Source organism: Odontomachus brunneus, unplaced genomic scaffold (assembly GCF_010583005.1).
Source record: "Odontomachus brunneus isolate Ranch 3 - 2012 unplaced genomic scaffold, Obru_v1 Obru_scaffold_140, whole genome shotgun sequence".
Lineage (NCBI taxonomy): Eukaryota > Metazoa > Arthropoda > Insecta > Hymenoptera > Formicidae > Odontomachus > Odontomachus brunneus.
Window position 1 is genome coordinate 915,558 of NW_022639590.1, and position 19,510 is coordinate 935,067.

Below are 19,510 nucleotides of genomic sequence, written 5' to 3' on the forward strand. Positions count from 1 at the left end.
ATGGTAGATAAGAGCACAAATCGATTGGATCGAGAGACGTCTCGAAGGAAAATTTTCCGAAGATGTACTCACAGTGCTATCGGTGCATGCAGTTGGCTCGGATCTGGACGTAAATTCACTTTTAGGAATCGCGACGCTGAAAGTTGAAACAGTTTTGCTCGATGTGGTACATATATGTGTCGGGGCTGGCTTTTTAGCTGTTGCTTGTCAAATAATTTTGTCGTATAAGCACACTTAATAGTTCAATATGATCGATATATCTTTCGTAACTCGCTGGTATCTCCTTATGAGACCCACATTTCAAGGAATTCCAGAACGTCGTCTCCACCGCGGCGTGGATACCTCCCGTCGAATAGTTTCCCAAGTTCACAAATCATCAAGTTGGCTCGCGGTGGGAAATTTGTTGCCGTATCAGGCGCCCGCGGTTACAGTCGTGGGACTATGCAGGGGAGAAGACTGGTCGTTGATCAGTGGCGGATTTAGTAAATGCGGCGCCCCAGTAGTAGAAAATCAATAGTCAGATAGAAAGGAAAGTATTTTAAATCTGGATTATGCGATATGATATATAATTCGGTCTCACCTCGTGGCTATTATCGTTATCACGCGCGAATGCTGGATATAAAATACAATCGTGTGAAATTCAAATTAATCTCGTTGAAACGCAGAAACCATAATATAATAAACAATTGAAATATTTCTATATATGGGAGTTTCATGAAAACAATATCTCTTCCCACGTGAATATATTTGTGTCTAACAGTTCTTTTCTTTCATTTTTTCTATATCAAGTGCCGAGCTTAAAGCGCGCGTTTCGTGCCTCATTAGGAAATCCGCCACTGTCGCTGGTACACATTAAAGTACATCAGCGAGCGAGTGCTTCTCTCTCCGTCTCTCTCTTTCTCCCTCTCTCTCCCTCTCTTGTACATCGTTACAGCAGTAAAGTGACCTTATCTTTAACGTAAGTTAACAAAGAACGGGAGAACAAAGAGAAGGGCGGGATAAACGATAAGACTGTAACGCAAATAACGGAAAGAAAATCCGTATCGTCGCACGAACGACACGTTACCGCAAAAATTGCCGTCGTTATACAATTCCTGGACGAAATCGAGCACAAAGCGAGTGCCTCTTTAAAACGAGCCGCGGATATTGCTTCTATCCGGTATACGTCGTTCTCTTTCTCTTTCCTCTTCCATCCTCTTTCAATCTCTCTCCCCACTTTTCTTCTCTTTTTTCTGTCTCATAATGATTGATTTCTCTCGTTCAATTAAACGCAGCGTTTATCGTTCGGGACGTTTGTGAAAATAGCTTCTTATCGTTGATCAGGCTAGATCAATATTGTATGTTTATGTAACGATATGACGCAAATTGCATTCGCAAAAAGACATAAAAAATAACATTACGTCGCATGCCGACACCAGGCACAGAGTTGTTGTTATGATTTCCGGCAAATTGAATGTAAGCTTTTATGCACACGCGTATCATATTATTTTCTTGAATAATATTATCTTAATTCGTTTTTTATGTATAGTCTGAGATATTACGTTTGAAAATCTTATTTCAAGGTATAAAAAGTGTACGCGCGCGCGCGCGCGCGCGTTCGAGAATATATAATTTTTAATTCAGAGTCTTTAATTTAAAGTATAACTAACGTAATGAAGATTGAAGTAGCTTAGTAATGATAAAGTTTTCTTTATCCTTTTAAATTTTTATTTCGGATGTATTTAATATTTTAATTATACTATATTTTGTTCTCTTTCCATACATGTGTAGTAATACATTGTTATATTATATTAATATGTCCGAGTTTTACTATCCGTTTTATATCTGTACTATACATACAGCGTGAAAATTAAGGAAGCGGAATGATGAAGGTAATAATGTTCTCCGGTTTTTATTTTCATGAAGTAAATATTGTTCTCACGTATTATTTCAGGTTACCATATTTATATGAAATTAAAATGGAAACGTATAACGATGAGTGCACGAATAAGCTACAACTGGAGAATTTATATCTTGAAATACAAATTTGTTTTATGAAACATAGCGTTCTCTATATTTGGAGAATCTTATCGTTATATAAACTGTTGTTGAGGGAATAAAGACTAGGAGCTCGACAAGACAACGGAACCTATTTAAAGATAGTAATCTAGGAAGGTAAACACGTAGAAGCATGATACATATAACGCAAATATCGTTTGTCAAATAATATATTGTATTCCAATAATTTGGGGTAAAAATCATGAATTAAATCATGACTTCTGTCTGTAACCGTGAAAATATGGAGATTATTTAAAATCTTGAGAACATTTTCGTAATCTTCCAAAGAAAGAAAAAGCATTAATAATATATTTTTATCGTGGCTTTGTACGTTGCGATTTTCCTCGAAATGATATCTGCTTTAAATGCATCTATATTAATGGATACTTTTCTTGTTCTATATTAATTCGACAGACTACAAAACGTTTAAACATGCGAAATTCGGATTTCTGCATGCCACGCATTTCCGGAGAAATTAGACAGTTGGTAGGAAATATGTACAGACGACACGCGATGAAGTGAAAGCGATAAATTTCAAAGGAACATCGTGTTCAACGTAACGCCCATCGACTGATCGATCATGTGTTTCCGGACATTCTTGGACATCTTTGCTATAGGAGTATGTCTCGGTAACTAACCGAGTTGATAGTCGCGACAAGACACTTCCTTCAAATTGAATAACGTCACATTACGTGTACGCAATTGTCAGCTGATCGGTAACGGCAAATATTACATCATTGTGTCTGAGAATAGATATGCGCTTAGAGAAGCGCTCATAAGAGTACAAGGGTTTTTTTTTCGTCAGAAAAAGCTGGACTATGAAATCCTGTCGTGTTCGCGGCGACGTCATAGACACTAGTGCACCTCGGTGCACGACGACGCGTGCGAGACGCGCCGTCGACTCGTGGTTCAACCAACGCGCGCGGTGCCATCGGCAAGCGCCAATCGGCGAACGCGGCCGCGCCGGCTGTAGTAGCGCCGCGTCGCCGTACGCCGACCCTTCATTCGCACATCGCACGCCGTTGGGATAGGACGTGTGTCGCGGCCTCGGTATTTAAACGATTACACTCGCGAGGACCTAATACGAAGCTTCCACACGTGTACGAGTGATATACACGTCGACCGTCCGCATTACACCGCGCCCGTGTTGGCTTCATTCGCAAGCGATTTCCGCATTAGGAGAGTCTCACGTGCCGAGCTCGCGTGCCTCGCCGGGATACCTTGCTTATATCCTCAGGTATGTATAGTAAAGAGAGAGTGAGAAGGAGACAAATGGGGACATGTACACGTGTTATTCCTCGTTGCGTTATTCGCCAGAATCGGCAAGGCCGCGCACGAATTACAAAACTGTCGCGAGCATGGCGCTTACATCACTACGTTGTTATCCGATTTCTATCGCGAATAAATCACATACAAGTTCATTTCAAGTTTGGTATTTTAGACTTTCGCGGTGTTCTCCAATACTTTCCTTGTTTTCCGGATTTGGACCGTGTCTTCTTTCTATTTGATTCCGATATCTCGTGAACATTTTAAGTTGTTTTTCTTTCATTTTTTTAATGTTAATCCACAGGAAACCAGAAACCCTTTTCGCGAGTCGTGTCTTTTCTATTATTCCTTGCTCCGCAGTCGTGCGTAATGAATCGCGCGGCTAATGTCTCGCTTGTCATGTGAGGATTTTGTCGGACGTGCCGTGACCGTGTCGAGCTCGCGTACAAATTCCCAAGAGTTTCGATAAAAGATACTCAGAGTTCTCTTTATTCGCGAATTGGCACATACGCCAAAAACATCGTGTGACACATGAAATATCTGTCTCGAATTACATAGTCGAATATTTCGTTGCTATTCGCGACGAATGTATAACAAAGGCATGGACTACATATAGTACCGTCGCAAAAAAGGACACAACATTGTGATAAAAAAAGAACCAAAACGATTTTTTTTAAGTAAATTCGTATATACACTCGGCAATTTTGTCCAAGTAGTGACTTTTAACATCGGGCATATCATCCACTGACATGTTTCAGCGTCTCGGGATGGAGAACTTTTTTATTGTATGTTCGGTAGGGTGCTTGAACGACGTGTTCGTCCGAATAGCTAAGAAACAGCTAGACATCATTGTTTATACATTTTCGTTTCATTATGCGCGTGAGCTGTCCACTAATAAATACTTATTACCATAATAAACTGCCGCGATTGTCGCCGTTGCGTGCAGTGTTCATTCGATTGCGGACATTATGCACATCAGTGTCATGTTTATACAGTGGCATGCTAAATAAGCCGCGCTCGGGCGCGGAATGATGTACGTGTGAATCATTACATCGAAGCTGCTGGATGATCGCCTGCATGAAATAAAAGTGCGATAGTGAAAACGCGCGCGCTTCTCAGATCGTGCGTCGCAACGTGAGATTTGTTTTTCTGGGTCAGACGAGCGAGACGAGGGACGAACTCATGCGTTTTGGTAGCGTGCACTCGAGAGAGAAAGAGGGAGAGAGAGAGAGAGGGACGAAAGTTCCGTCTTGGAGGAATTCCAAAATGCGTAATGCTGTATCGCGGTGATATCGCGACAATCGTCGTGCCGATGTCAACTGGCTGCATCGATCGCAATCGAACGACGAGCTGTTTCTCGAGAAACGCGACTGATATTCCAATTAGTAATCGACGGCAAGTAATTGCAGTGTGCAACGAGCGGCGTGGATTATTATTTCAAACGTCACAACCGCTACCGCCTATTGTTCGCGTTCGTTGAAAATTGAAACCGGCCGTGTTCTATAAAAGATGCACGAGATCGTAAAATATGAGCGGTAATATGAGAAATATCGTTGAGCGAAAATTTTATACATGGTATTGCAGTAATTTGGGAATTTCGACGTTTCAGTGATTAAATCTAAAATTAACTTTATTAATGTCCGCACGAGAGACCGAAACGAGAAAATTTTATTAACTATTCGGACATCTAATTTGTCAATCACGTAGAATGATTGATATATTTTAATTTTTGACGCTATATAAGTTACTCTGTGCAATTAGCCTGTCAATTGGATGCTTGATACGAGAAAAATTAAAATTGAATTAATTAAATCGTTCCTTCCTTTTACAATTGATTTTTGTATCATCCGCTTTTTCGCATTCAACCTTCATTAAACGAAAATTTAATTTAGTATTTTTACTGAATTATGTAATATTAATTCTCGGGAATATATCTGTGAAACGGAGTCCGATTATATTCCGAAATTGGTTTTTCGCAAAAATCGAACGCGAAACGCGTGGCGAAAATATCAGATGATGCGACGACAACAGTACGCGTTCATCAGCGCGATTAAAGATCATCATGCGCGATTTTGCTGTTTTCGGGCGCGACCGCGAGAGATTTATCCGCTCTAATGTATATACGATCTTCCAAATTTACATATCACTATTGCGTCAGAGAAGCCTCTGAATGAAACGTTTGTTACGGGGAGGATCACTTTCGACACACCCCATAGATTGTTATCCCGTATACCTAGCCGCATCTGAAATGCTAATATCGACCGTTCATCGGATCGCAGTAAGCAATGGTAAGTGACGACCTTGCCGCCTATGTAAACGCATATCCGGGCTTTGTGCCGATGCATCGCGTAAATTTGCATGGTCGTCGGCGATTAAATACGCGCAAATACGCGAGCGGTTGAATTGCGCCGGTTGAACCGTACCTGTGCGTCGCTTCGGCAAATTTCGCGACGCGTGGCACAAGGAAGAAGCGTTCTTCCTTCCACGAAGTAAGACGCGCCGGTCCGTAATAAGGAATCGACTAGCACCTGCATTCTCACGCGATCGACTCGGTGGTGCGAATCGTCTGACCGAATGGTTGTCTGGATTCTCGTGATACCTCCACAGCCGCGAGACGGTGAAAGAGATCGCGTTACTGTGTGTTATTTTGCACCGGGATAAGCACAACGGGTTTCAATTGTGACGTACACTCGGAAATTTCACACGCTTTAGGTCGAATTTTTCGACGTTTTCGTTGTATTCACGGCCGAATGATTGTCGTTTTTTCTGTGTTTTCTTATTTGAGGATTATGTAAGATCTACTGTATTAATAGTTATTTGAGAATAGTTTATTGAGACTTGCTTTAAATTTTCAGGTTTAGGTGTTCAGATTTAAATTTAGGTTATTAATGTTTTACGTACGTAAGATACTCAGATTAGTTTGAATTTTTTATTTGAATTATGTAATAAATATGACATTACATTTTTAATTTGCTCAATTTAACCAAAAATTTAACCAAAAATTCACATCTAACTCTAGATTTAAAGCTGAGTATTTAAACCTGAGGCAAGCTTTGACTATTAATATGGACCTCACGAGTTAAATGTGAGTTTTTGTCACACACACATATACACACACACACATATATATAATTCAAATAATAAACTTACATCTAACTTTAAATTCAGATCTGAATATGTCACGTAGAACAAGTTTCAAGTAAAGACTATTAATACGGATCTAAGAGAGATATTCACGAGAGACTCATCTCGTTGCGCACGTAGCGATTTCTTCAAAAGTAATTCAGCGCGAGTACCGCCATTGAAATAATAAAATGTGGAGCGGAATCTGCGTGTGGACGCAGAGAAGTTGGACGTTTTAATATAGAAAAAACTCACCGACCGACAAAACTCTACGAATTTGAGGGGACGAAAAAGCGACAACTCCACGCGGGATTCTTGTATAGTCATGCAGGCGGATGGTTTGATGCGAACATTTGTTAAAACAGCTGATGCTTAATGTGTAAATCGGGAGAGCGAACGACGCAGGTCAACGACTCCGGACTTAAAAATGACGAAAAAATGTGCAGAGTTGTACTCGCGCGCGATCTTCAATATCGGTACTCGTGATTGCTCATTATGCCAGAATAATGACGCGACCGCATTTGGTAACACGGTTATGTTCGGCGGAATACTATCTGGATTGTGCGTCGCTATCCAACAGTCGCTAATTGCTCTCGAGCACGTTCGGAATATAAACACAGTCCAATTAGGCAATTGACTTTCAAGGAGTTTATTCGTTTAATTAAAAAGCCATCCAAACGACGCTGGAAGCTGCGCGTCAGGACTCGAGAAATCGAAAAATACAATTATCCTTATGACGTAGTTTCTTCCACGACTATGTATATTTCGAAACGTAGTTTCGCTTCATTCCATTTGCCTAATGAACGTTGGAAACGACGAGTTATTTTTCAATAGTCTGCCGCTCTGAGGTTTTATGCTTTTCATAAAGGATGTTTTCATGTCCGCGCGAGTTGCTTTGTGGATCTTATTTATTTAAACAGTTTAGAGCTTTGACGTCAGAGGATCGGACGCGTTGTAACTTCCTTTAAGCCTCACTCACGGCGACTGCGCGATTTCTTGTTGCAAATAAACGTAACGAAATTGAAAAAATAATAATCAAAGATATGTTTTGTTGGTCCAGGTAGAATTCTTGGTGTCGCAGTTACAATTTATGGCTGTTTCTCGTGTTTGCTAGAAAATCGTCTAATCGTAATACGTAGAATCTACAATAGCAACGTTCTAACAATATTTGCTAGCAAATTTGAGCGTACGTAAGGATTATGCATTCGTTTGTCTCTCCTCGCTAGTCTTTTTTTACTGTTCACTACAGTCACTTTTACAAGAAGTGTGACCACAGGGAGAGAAAGAGACTTCTTTGCTAATTTTTACAAATAGTTAAGATATTTTGTCATCTATATTAATTAAATACAAAACATATACAATATTTGCTAGTCATTTACCGTCTCGGCATCTGGATAATATTAGCGCTATGATCGCAAGACCTATGACCTTTTTGGGTGAACTCGTACTTATTATACTTGTGTTTTTTTTTGGACGCGGAGAATGAAGTGTGCAAATATCACATCTGAAATTAAAATGAGCGAAGAAGAGTAATTCTTTCCCATCGTCTACAAATTGTTAGTTGCAAATTGTCTGAAGCAGAGGTGACTTGATTTGACGCTGAGCTTTTGTGGGGTCGTTGATTAGATTTCGAGGCAATCATACCGTTGTCAATGCATGAAGTCTGGTATATTTTTTTTTGTAGCGGGTCACGGAAATTTCAATGGCTGCGAGAAATACCACATATACGTTTTATCATGCATTTCGAACGAATAAAGCAATCTACATTTCCGGAGATCTCTTTTTTCGCGGTCAAGGTATCTGATATTACGCAACTGGCCCGTATTGTTTGCGCTTTACACGCGTTTTATTCGAAGTCGGAATGCGAAGCGCCCTTTGTTCGGGTCTGGTTTCCACGCAAAAAGCGCCGCGTTCGGAAGAACGACGTTAACAAGTACCCGGCGAACTATTCGTGGCGAATGTGTGCCTTTCGTGTTTAATGATTACACGCATAATTTTCAGTCGTGCGCCGTCGAACATTCGAAACGTGCTCGCTCGAAGTGTAGATTGGCGGGTTTCGTTACGGCGTACAGATTATTATTCCTTACTACTTACACTCTTACGTAAGATATGGGATTGACGCAGAAGACGGATTTAACGCTCAGGAAAGTCCGCGCGGACGCTTATCCTGTCCGGTCATTTTCGCATTTCGATAATTCTTGTTATAAACCGTGCTATATCGCATAACTGACTGTTACCACGCTCGACTGCTAATCGTTAACGCTTTATACTTTACCGGTTATATTTGTAAACATACTGTCGCGTTTATCTCTGGCTCGTTTTAAGACAATTTCTAACGAGATTTATTGAAACTCAGCAACACCACAGCAACAAGCTTGTGTGGAACAAACGTTTGTACAAATATATTTCCTCGCTACGTAGCGTTGAATTCATCTTTCTCTTTCTCTTTGTCCTCTTGAAATTATGCTCATGTTTTATGGAACACTTTATATATCAAGCGCGCATAAAAAAGGATAATGAAAATTCGAGTTTAATAATCTTTCCGACATTAACAGTTTTTTTTCGTGGATGTCAACGGTTCTTTTTTTCCTTTCTCTCTCTCTCTCTCTCTCTCTCTCTCTCTCTCTCTGTCTCGTAGAGAGTGTAATCTCGTCTGTATGAAAAAAGTGGGCGAGGCTCATTCTTCTCGTCTCGTACCTTCGTTCGCGAAACGGCACGTCCTGTTCACGTCTCACGGAGGATATTTCCCGTCCGTAAAAACGGAGAATTCCGGACGCGCGACGTCGGGTTCCCTTTTTCAACGGGGACATAGAGATTTTTGCCGTTGTGGGCGGAGGACAATGGGTGACCGGCAGAAAGGGGTTACGAAGGCCTCGGCGTGGTGTCGCCAAATCCGTCAGATATGTCGATCCGAACGATCGACCGCACCACGACCATTACAAAATCGAGAATAACGGGCACGTTTGTTCCGCGTTTCGAGTATGCCCGGCCGCGGTCGCTGTTCTTCCGACGTTCGCTTATTTTTCAGCAGTGGCGTGCGTGTTGCATAGCGACGCACTCGTCATTTATATAATCCTTATCGAGATATACCCTCTGCCCTCTGCGAGAATAACAATACCTTTCGAACCTCGTGATTAAAAAAAAGAACAACTTCTCCGCCCTGATCGAAACACGCAGAGAAACTGTCACGCAAAGTGACGTGATCAGAAATTCGTGCGAGTTTTTTTTTACTTTCGACGAGTTTTTTGCGAACAAAGAGTCGCGCAGGAGATACTGCGATGCTCCAAAACCGAGAAAAATTTCACAATGTGTCACTAAGAGTCTAGCGTTCCTTTGTAATTTATTCTGAAAAATGAGGATCACATGAAATATAGGTCACTTGGAAATTAAAGGAGTTTAATACGCGCGAGGTCTCCGGCTACGCCACTGTTTTTCACTTGCGTTCCAGCCCGGATCTGCTGGTATGACGTGCGGCTTGTATTTCCCGGCGTTTTCGCTGCCGTGCATTCCACGCGCACGGAAACGCAGCACGGCGCGACGCGGCGCTTTTCGACCGAATTGCAGCGTCAAAGCTCGTGGTGCGTCGACTGCGTCGCGTCGAGATTTGCCGGCTCGTCGAACAAAAGGCTCGAAAGGTACAAAAGCCTTTGCAAATGACACGATCCGCGAGCTTTTTCGCGTCCCGTTGTATCCATGGCGCGCGTGCGCACTTGCGGAATTGACCGTCTCGCGTGCTCTGATGAAAACTTGACGTTTTCATTTGTAGTTGGATATACGTAGATGGGACATCTATAGACAAGTAGACGATCCCGCGAGTATCACGCGCGAGCAGGCGGCAGGAATCGTCCGTGAAACTTACGTCGGGCTGGAAGACGCGAAAGAACGCGAAAAGAAGCTTCTCTTCCCGGCGCTTTACTAAATTGGAACGTGCCTGCTTCTCGTTTCCCCTTTCCAAGGCAACTATCCGGCTGGGATGTAAGTTGAGCGCGGCTGAATATCATCATCCTCTTTCTAGGATATCCTACACCAATCCGGTCCCCTGCCCGACTGGAAATTTCAAATGAAATGTCTTTCACGACGTATGGTTATCGGGGTTCTCAGTTTCGCTCGTGCATTCCCCAGCAACGTACGGAGATAATAAATGCCTGTGCGTATCTTCTAGATAACGAATCTCCGGTTATCGCGTATGTCTTGTTATCGCCACTCGTAAGAGGAGTTATAATTTTTCGCGCGCACATCACGTCTCCGTGCCCCGCTACTTTACTTCCCATTTGAGACAACTCGGCAAATATTACCTGAGCGAAAATTCGATTGCATAGTGTCCTCATTCACGATATCAACTAATTCTGTTAGTGAGCAGCGTTCCGACTTGAATTCGCGCTATAGTAAACTTTACGCAGCATTAAAGGATCAAATTCTATCCGCTTGTAAATTTCTTGCTCATTCACAATCCACCGAAGTTTAATTCCAATGAGATCTCAGGTTATTTTTGCGACACAGAAATTACGCGATTCTCCACATTGTAATCTAATTAAGCGTCGTCAGTACCAACGTCGATTGGATTACCGCGTCTGGAAAACATGCTCGCTACGATACGCCGCGATTAAAAGTTTCGGGCACGGTAATAATAAATAATAAAACTCTCAGTTCGCGGACGTGAGAGTGCCCATGATGAATATTTGTCAGATGCATCGTCTCGCTCAAGACCAGCATCTGCTTTCGTCAAGTGGACAGTTTTTTTCACGCGCTGACGTTCGTCGCGAATTATCAATGACATCATGACAGACGTGGACCTTCTTCTTACTACGATACCACCTGTATATACGTGGCGAGTGGCGCAAAGGTCAATGGCAAATGAGGCCGTTACTTCACCAACGAGCTCTTTCTTATTTCGCTATATCTACGCATACATTAGCATAGCTGCGAGTAGTATGTGCCATTTCTACTACGGTAAAAACGACGACGCACGAATGTCAGAGAAAGCACGAAATATTTCTCATCCGCAACGCGACGCAGAGGCGTAATCAATGAATGAAGAACGTGCGACACTAATCCCGTTGTGTACCTGCATCTATAGTGTATACATGTATAGTATCCCGACATTCCAGTGCATCTGAGCAAAAATTGCCTTGTCAATTTGCCATTTTCTAAACAAATTTCGAGTAATCAGTCAAAAAATATTGACGAATCAGTGCACGCGATGCTATGAAGTGACTTCTGTAGGCACGATCTCATCGGAAATGGTCGATTCTTCCAACCTCTTGGTGGAGCTAACTGACAGTTAAATCGTGTTTGTCTTTTTTTCGAGTCTGCGAGTCTTGCGAGTGTTTCTTAGCGACACGAGACTTGCTCGCGAACGTCGACAATCGATTGTCTACAAACACCGCTCGCATCATTCTTTCACCTTCAGAGGTTAGCCAATATCCACCTTGTCGCTTAGAGATAGTCGTTTCTTAACCATTTTCGATGAAATCATGGCTATAGAGATCTTCCCACAATGTCCCGCGCATTGATTCGCCAATTTTTTTTTTCATTAATTACACGAAATTTTACACGATTGTTTGAAGAATGGCAAGGTATCTTTTGTTCAGGTTGACGTGGTATATTCATATTCGTGGTGTATTCATATATATATATATATATATATATATATATATATATATAAGACGCTCTGTACAATACTTATCAATGTGCGCATATTAATATTTATCTGCGACGGGTCGTACTTTTGAAAAATTCCTAACTACTCGGAGAAAGTAGTACAAGTGTTCGCTCGAAAGTATCATCCCGGAATGCGACAAGAAATGTCATGACATGTTTTCTGACTTGAGAAGTTCACGGAATTATTAATGCATCGGGGACTTTGTTCTTGCACTTCGTTCGAGAAATATTCTTTCCGTTTTCCCGATAGCAAAGATCGCTTCTCTTCGGACTGGATTAATCATCTGTATATAATTAGCTATGATCTGATCGACAATACAAAAAACAAGTTCTGTCTCGCAATTTAAATACTCGCGTGTTATTATAACATGCAAACGTCCAAAAAGTAATGTGAAATATCTAAGGAAATGTGGGGCATTGGATGAATGCAATTACGAGTTAGACTGTCTTCGATGTCTCTTTCGATATACATTTCTTCCACGATAACGTGCATTCGATCGTCGAAACGAACGAGTACTGGTTTTTCTAAAAAAAAAAAATTACGAATAATCCTAATAAATGGGTCAGTGCTTTTTCATCAACACATTGCTACGCAATTTTTATCTTTTATCGTCCCAGTCAGTGACCCCTTATGCAGAAACTTTGATTACGCCACTGGTGGCAACCTTCCGGACCACGATAACTCGACGAAGTCGTAAGGCGTCGCGCGTTTTCTCGGCAAACTTCGACGCGTTCGTCGTCATGGACTCCTAGCCTGGCTCTCGAGTCGTAATTTGTCTTATAATTGAATGAGTCCGGTATGCCGCCTACTTTCATCGAGATTAAAATAATCTCGAGAGAAGGCTCGCTCGCGCTTGGTATGTCTGCAAAGTATGCTGCACTTTAACGTTGAATAGTTCAGACGACAGCGGGGAAGAGAGACCGTGACCCAGAACCAGATTTCAAGAATAACGAATCAAAAAGTCTTATTTTGAAACTGTACAAAATACAGTTACACGGTAAACACGTGTAAACTTTGAGAATAAAAAAGAAATCTTTTTCTCGTCCTTTGCATTTCGGTGCGCTCTCTTTGTTTCTGCCGATTTTCAATCTCGTCGCGAATCCGGCTCCAAATAGATTTATGTCAATTAATTTTTCCGGCCACGACGAAAATATATTATATTCGTACTGTGTATTTCGATTTGTTTCGCCTGAATTTCGTTGTGGCTACAACACTCGAGATTCTCGAGTTCGCTAATGCAGTCGGAGTTGAACTTTGCTCGATGAATACATCGGTCGCTTTATACTTACAAATCCTCCATTGTTTGAGTATCTACGTTGGCATTCAACTTCATTTGATGTGTTAATTTCTACGTCGCGTTCTTTCGCCAAAGGACGTCACGCGCGCGAGAAACAAAGATGGATAGAGAGAGAAAAAGAGAGGGAGAGAGACAGAGAGAGAGAGAGAGAGAGAGAGAGGGGGAGAGAGAGAGAGAAGAGAGAGAGAGAAAGCTGCAGCCAAGCGGCCATTGTTCTTGCGGGATAGAAGGTAAAACACAAGAAGATCAGAGTCTGAGGAAATTTCATTACTCTCGTCTAGCTTTAAGAAAGATGGTCGTAAGTTATACTTTGTGGCACTTGGTCTCAATTTGCGTTTCTCTCGCTTCGAGGGCATTGAGAAACTCGCGACGATAATGCGGCTGCTTTGTAAAGTCCGCTCGTGAGAGTGTTACCTACTTCGCGCTATCGGTATTATTATTGCAGTTGAATTTAACTAATTAAAAGTTACGTTACGGAAAACTACTTGTTGAGCCAAACGATGTTTGCGGCATGTAACTTTCACAAAATTATTCGGGATATTAATATTGCAATAAAATTGCTATCTCATTACGCGCATATTGCTATTCATGAAGTTGAGCGCTATGCAATTTAAATTTATATCACAGCTTAAATTTAATATATGTGAATGCATATAATGAACGGGCTTTTTTACCCATTCGCGTTCGATTGATGTGTATATTTACATTAGCCGCGATGAAGCACGGAGAAATATGATTCGAGACACTTCGTAAATGTGACGTCTGAAAAAATTTTTCGCAGGGATGGTTATTTGACCTCATTTGATGGCCTGTCAGAATATTGAGATATATTCTCTTCTTTCTCTTTCTTACGGACTGCATACTCTTTGTATGTTTTCGCGAGTCATAAAATCTCCGAATCGACGGAAAAGTAGGACGACGATGATAATGAACGCGTACGGACGCGTGTTTTCCTCAATAACGGTAATCTCGAATCCGCTTTTCATGCTCGCCCCGTGTTGACGTGAGCCGTCGGTCTGTAATTAGGATGCATTGTCACTCGCTCTGTTTAGCCTCACATGCAAACGGATTTAATTCGACAAGCTTTAATCATCGACACGACAAACTGCAGTGTAATTACCTGCAGTGCGACGCCGAGGGTTTCAGGACTTTGCTGGAAATTGACCAGAGAGCCACGGCAAACAAAGCATAGAAAGTAGACAATCTGTCTGGGAAATGAACGCGTTTAAGCACCGCTCCGTTCTGTATTAACTCTCCGCTCAGATGTCTTCGCCTCGTGTCGACGATGTCCGCGTTAATGTTTCATCGGTACTCTGCGTTTCTAGCAAAAAGGACCAAATTAATCGCGGGAAATATCGGAGCTTGTTTGATGAGCAATTTTGCGAACAGAAAAATATCGTAAATTGATACACTGAGGAGCAAAAAGTGCTCGAGTTAACGAGACTTTGCTTGAAAAACAAAATGAACAAAATTCGCAAGCGTTTGGTCGATTGAACGAATAGTACAGTTGCTGTGACGAGTTATCAATGGAGTCAGTGATTCGATCAGTAACTTATACCAACGCGACTTATTGTGGTACTGACACGTAATTTGTTCGATAGATACAATATCCCTTTGAAGGTGGATAATCGCCGATCCTTTGTCGATCCGACTGCTGTTTTTCTTTCTCAGTGTATCGTCGCTTTCAATCGCTACCACCATTGCCATTGATAAGCGAAATGAAATCTATTTCGACGTTATTCCGCGACGATTTTTTCTTTCCTTTTCATCATTTCAACTCACTGCGTGTAAAACCGATTAACGCGTACAAAGTACGCGATTTAAAGCACGCGAAATGCGCGAGTCATTGTAAAGAAACGGAATTATACGGCATATTTATTTAGGCTCGCGCGCGCGAACGAGTGAAATTATACGTCCCCGTCACATAGAAAATAAAAGCGGCTTGTTATTCGCAATTCCGCGACTGTCTGCCTGGAGGGAGAGGGCACTTTATCGCTCGTTACCGGCTTGGCCGAGTTTTCGCTCGCGGTCGTTTTTCGGTACATTTACGAGATTGCCTGGTCTCGTAAATGTGGGTTTGTCAGCGGCCAGCCTGGCGATCGACCGGAAACATTAACAGCCCCGCGATCTCGTCGCCGGAAGCTGCGGCGAAGTTGTCCAAGTTGCTTCGATTAATTCCTCGTTTCTGTCGACGGAAAGCTGATGAATCGGTCGCGCCGTCCTGACGAACTACGACCGGTTTCTATCTAGCTTTCCGCCCGAGGTCACGACGGGTTCCATAAAGCGCGACAACAAGCGGGGGACTACGGGGAAAACAGACATTCGCGCCGGAGAGATTCGAAAACTCCGCGGGCAACCACATACATCCGCAACGTCCGAATGAGAAGAAAAATATGCGTGTAATTCGCGAAATAATTCGCGGCTCTGCGCACGAATGACATAATCGTTCGAAGCATTTCACAACCAGCTGCGATTCACACACAGCTGGTGTGTGAATTAAAAATTTAATATCACCATGCTCGACCATAAATGAAAAACTGTCACAGATAAAAGCCGTGTACCCGATCGAGCGTGTAGAATCATACGATGCACGATTTCATGCCTTTTGACATGCATGCTGATCGGCGCGGCGACTCAGTTCACTGCATAGACCTTCCGATGCACGACAGCAATTCACGTGGGTGAACTCAACTGCCGATCAGCACGCATGCAAGAGGACATGAAATCGTGCGACTCCAGCTCAAGAAGTGCGACGCAATCGCGCGACATTGAACAAAACCGTGTGCGCGTATTACATAACAACGGGACCTGTCGTTCCGTCGCGTGACGTAAAAACACAGAAAAGAAAAAAAGAGGAAAACAAGCGCGCGAAACGAAATTCAGTCGCAATAACGTCGACCGGCGACCGATCTCGGGGGGGCTCTTTGTCACGTCGAGTCGAACAAAACGCGGAAATTCTGCGACGCACAAAGTGCCGATAGTTTGATAGAAACTCTTCGTGACGCGCGATCATCCCTTTGAACCACCGTGTGCGCCAACGAACCTGTTATTAAACTGCCGCGTTACTGCGCGCGATCCGCCGATTTATGCTGGAACTTTCCTTGCAGGTAGCACCAGGCGGGGCCCTCCGCATCGACGACGCGGAACAACGACGAGACGCCGGCGAAGATATTGTCTATTGGAAGTGGCGCAACTTTAGCGGAGCCAACTAGGGACGGGCCACGAGAGAACATATTTCCGCCACGCGGAAGATATTCTACGTGCGAACGATCCGAGATTCCTCGCTGCCATCCCAATCGAGTTGTTGCCGAAGAGTTGCTGTCGCTTTTGTCGGGCCGTGAGACTCGCGACATTCCGGGACATACAAGATGACGCAGATGCTGATGCAGGAGCCCGGTTGGAAGCTGGAGCGCAAAGGTTCGGCGTTGTTGCTGCGCCGGGATAGTTCGCATCCTAAGAGCAGCACCGCTCGCGTTTGCTTCCGATGCGAAGTCGACGTGTACGAGTACGAGCGCGACGAGGAGTACTGGACGGTTGAGACGGAAGCGGAACCGGCCGCAAGCCCGCTGGCGATGTGCGCCAGCTGCTTGGCGGCTCTGTGCGTCACCATGTTCCTTCCGTGGTTACTGATCGGCGGTTAGACCGGCTCTCGCGTCAATCGCGGGCGACATCGCCTTGGTCGAAGGGCACTCTTGACGCCAGCACTTCCGCGACCTATTTTTAATCAGCAGGACGTTGCAGCCCGAGGGATGCACTGATGTGTCGCGTCTATTGAGCATCGCGTTCCAGTAATAGTCCTCGATAATCATACACAGGATGTATCTAGCAGTTGGCGACGATTGTAACGTTAATCCCCTCCCGATTTGTTCGGCAATGTCGCCGACAACGTCGATGACAACAGCGACTCGGACGTGTACCCGTTCGGATCTTTCCGCGGTAATCGTGGACGGCGAGGACACGCCGGGGATAGTTGTTTCGATCAGAACAAGCGGCAATCCGTTGTCTCCCGCTCGTCGTGCGCCCCTGCCCCCTCGTCCGACAACGAAAGCAACGCGGACGAGATTGCTATGGCTTTCGTTTGACCGCCGTCCGGACACGGAGATAGGCGGCAGTTAGTGTGTGGCACATCGATCGGGCACAGGATCGTCGATTGCGCGTCGGTCCGTGGTTCGCGCAATGTCCGATCGATACACGGCGATCCAGAAGACGCGGCTCGTCGCGCGCGCCTCATCGATTCCGCCGCGTGCCAGAGATTTCACCGGGATTTATGGCGAAGCGGCGTTTGGGGAATCCGACGCGTATATCCCAAGAGCGCTCCCGATCCGATGTGCGGCGGGTGCGGTATTTTTAACAGTGACGATCGGAAATTCGAAACGCGCGCTGGAAGAATATCGGAAAGTCGCGCGCGTATTTGACCAAATGGATCGTGGCGGTATACGTAATGAACGCGACACGACGACACTGTAAGATACTCGAGTGTGGCGCGCGAGACCCTTCGTAATTTGCAATCGATGTTACAGATAACCGATGATGCTTGACTGATTTTTCGTAATTGTACGTCGTGTTAGGATGAAATGCGAGATACACCACTTGAAGGCTCACCATGCCTTGTAATGGTGATATCAGATGCAACGGTTCATTGTATTTTGTGCTGAATGTTGCATAAACGAAATTTTTTTTAAGCATTTTGTATATACCTTATAGAAAAGTGAATGAAAAGATTGAATAAAAACGACAATGTAGGAAAGATAATGATATATCTTTTAAAATTATTCCCTTCCACATTTGTGCTTTTCGGATATCTTATAGAGGAAACAAATAAATCCAAACTCGCGTATATTTGCTGTTTGAAAATTTGACTCTAAAACCTAATCTATAATGTGTATCAATCTTTGCTTCCTTTGTTTCTTGTTCTTTGTCTTTTTTTAGTTTAAAGCTTAAGGTGTAAGTCAGAAAGAGATAAAGAAACAGGAAGAGCAAATAATACATTGTAGATTAAGCTTTAGGCTACAACGTAAAGTTTTTAAAAGAGCCCAAGAATAGTTTTTCGTACAATATCTTTTGTGAAAAATATCCGAATATTAGAAATTGCAAGTAAATACCTTATTTAATTATTATCTAATGGTTCTTTTCATATTTTCCCTTATTTGATAAAAACAAAATTTAATTGGTGGAGGACACGACGTCGCAATTAACGTTGATAAAAATAACCGTAATCTAAGGGTTATAATCAGAAGGAAAGACGATATATGATTTTTGCGCACGACGCCAAGCATTCGGCGGTATTTTTCTCCAACTTTCGATTTCCGAAATATTCGTTGTTTATGAAAGTCGCGATGAAACGAAGCGCTTCACATTACGTCCTCTTTAATATTGTGTGCGCTGCGAGAGATCATTAATGTTATTCATGCGATACTGCTTCACATAGATACTGCTTCATGCTACAGCGAATTACGTACAAAATTCCCGGTAGTTTATAGCCCCGCAACTTGCAACAATGCGCAATTGATTTCAACGGGCCGCACGACTGGCTGAATTTCCGGAAAAGCGCGAATAATTCATTTGCAATGTTTAATCCGCGAAAAATCTTCACGGCCGAACGCGAGAAATTTGTATTTCAAAGAGCGAGAGTTCAAGCGCCAATAGACATTTCGTCCCTTTTTCAAAAAACTCTCAACTAGTATGGCTGTTTGTTGAGATTGCAACTTTTTTATTCGTTTACCTCCTAACTTTTACGACTACGAGAATAATATTGAGATTTTATATTCTTGATGTATCTACTCGTCCTATAAGCTTCCATTAGATCTATCATTTATTGGAATATTCAAAGTTTTGCAAAGTCCCATGAAAGAAGAGCGACACTTGGCCGTACTCGTTACCTTTGCACATCGGAGAAAGAGATTGCGTACGTATCGTAAGTCGGATATCGTAACACGACGAATTTTAAAGCCGGTTCGTACTTGGCAAACGATTGATTTCGATTTAGCCGTACTTGCTACAGGTGGTATCGGAAAGTGCGATCCACCTACCTACCTACCTACCTACCTTCCTTCCTTCCTTTTTACCTACCTACACCTCCCGTTCCAGAAACCAACGGTTACACCGGCGGCTGTTAAGATTTAATG

General features: G+C 43.0%; 2 protein-coding genes across 2 annotated transcripts in view; both read left to right on the forward strand.

The window, feature by feature from the left end:
* The window catches only part of LOC116850279, a 75,237-nt gene that overhangs the window by 39,698 nt on the left and 16,029 nt on the right, over positions 1-19,510 (forward strand). The window lies entirely within an intron of this gene.
* Positions 2,970-18,137, forward strand: LOC116850280. The gene is made up of 2 exons (XM_032828354.1): positions 2,970-3,274; positions 16,493-18,137. Exon 2 carries the CDS (start codon positions 16,754-16,756, stop codon positions 17,024-17,026), a length of 273 nt encoding a protein of 90 aa, XP_032684245.1. The 5' UTR covers positions 2,970-3,274; positions 16,493-16,753; the 3' UTR covers positions 17,027-18,137.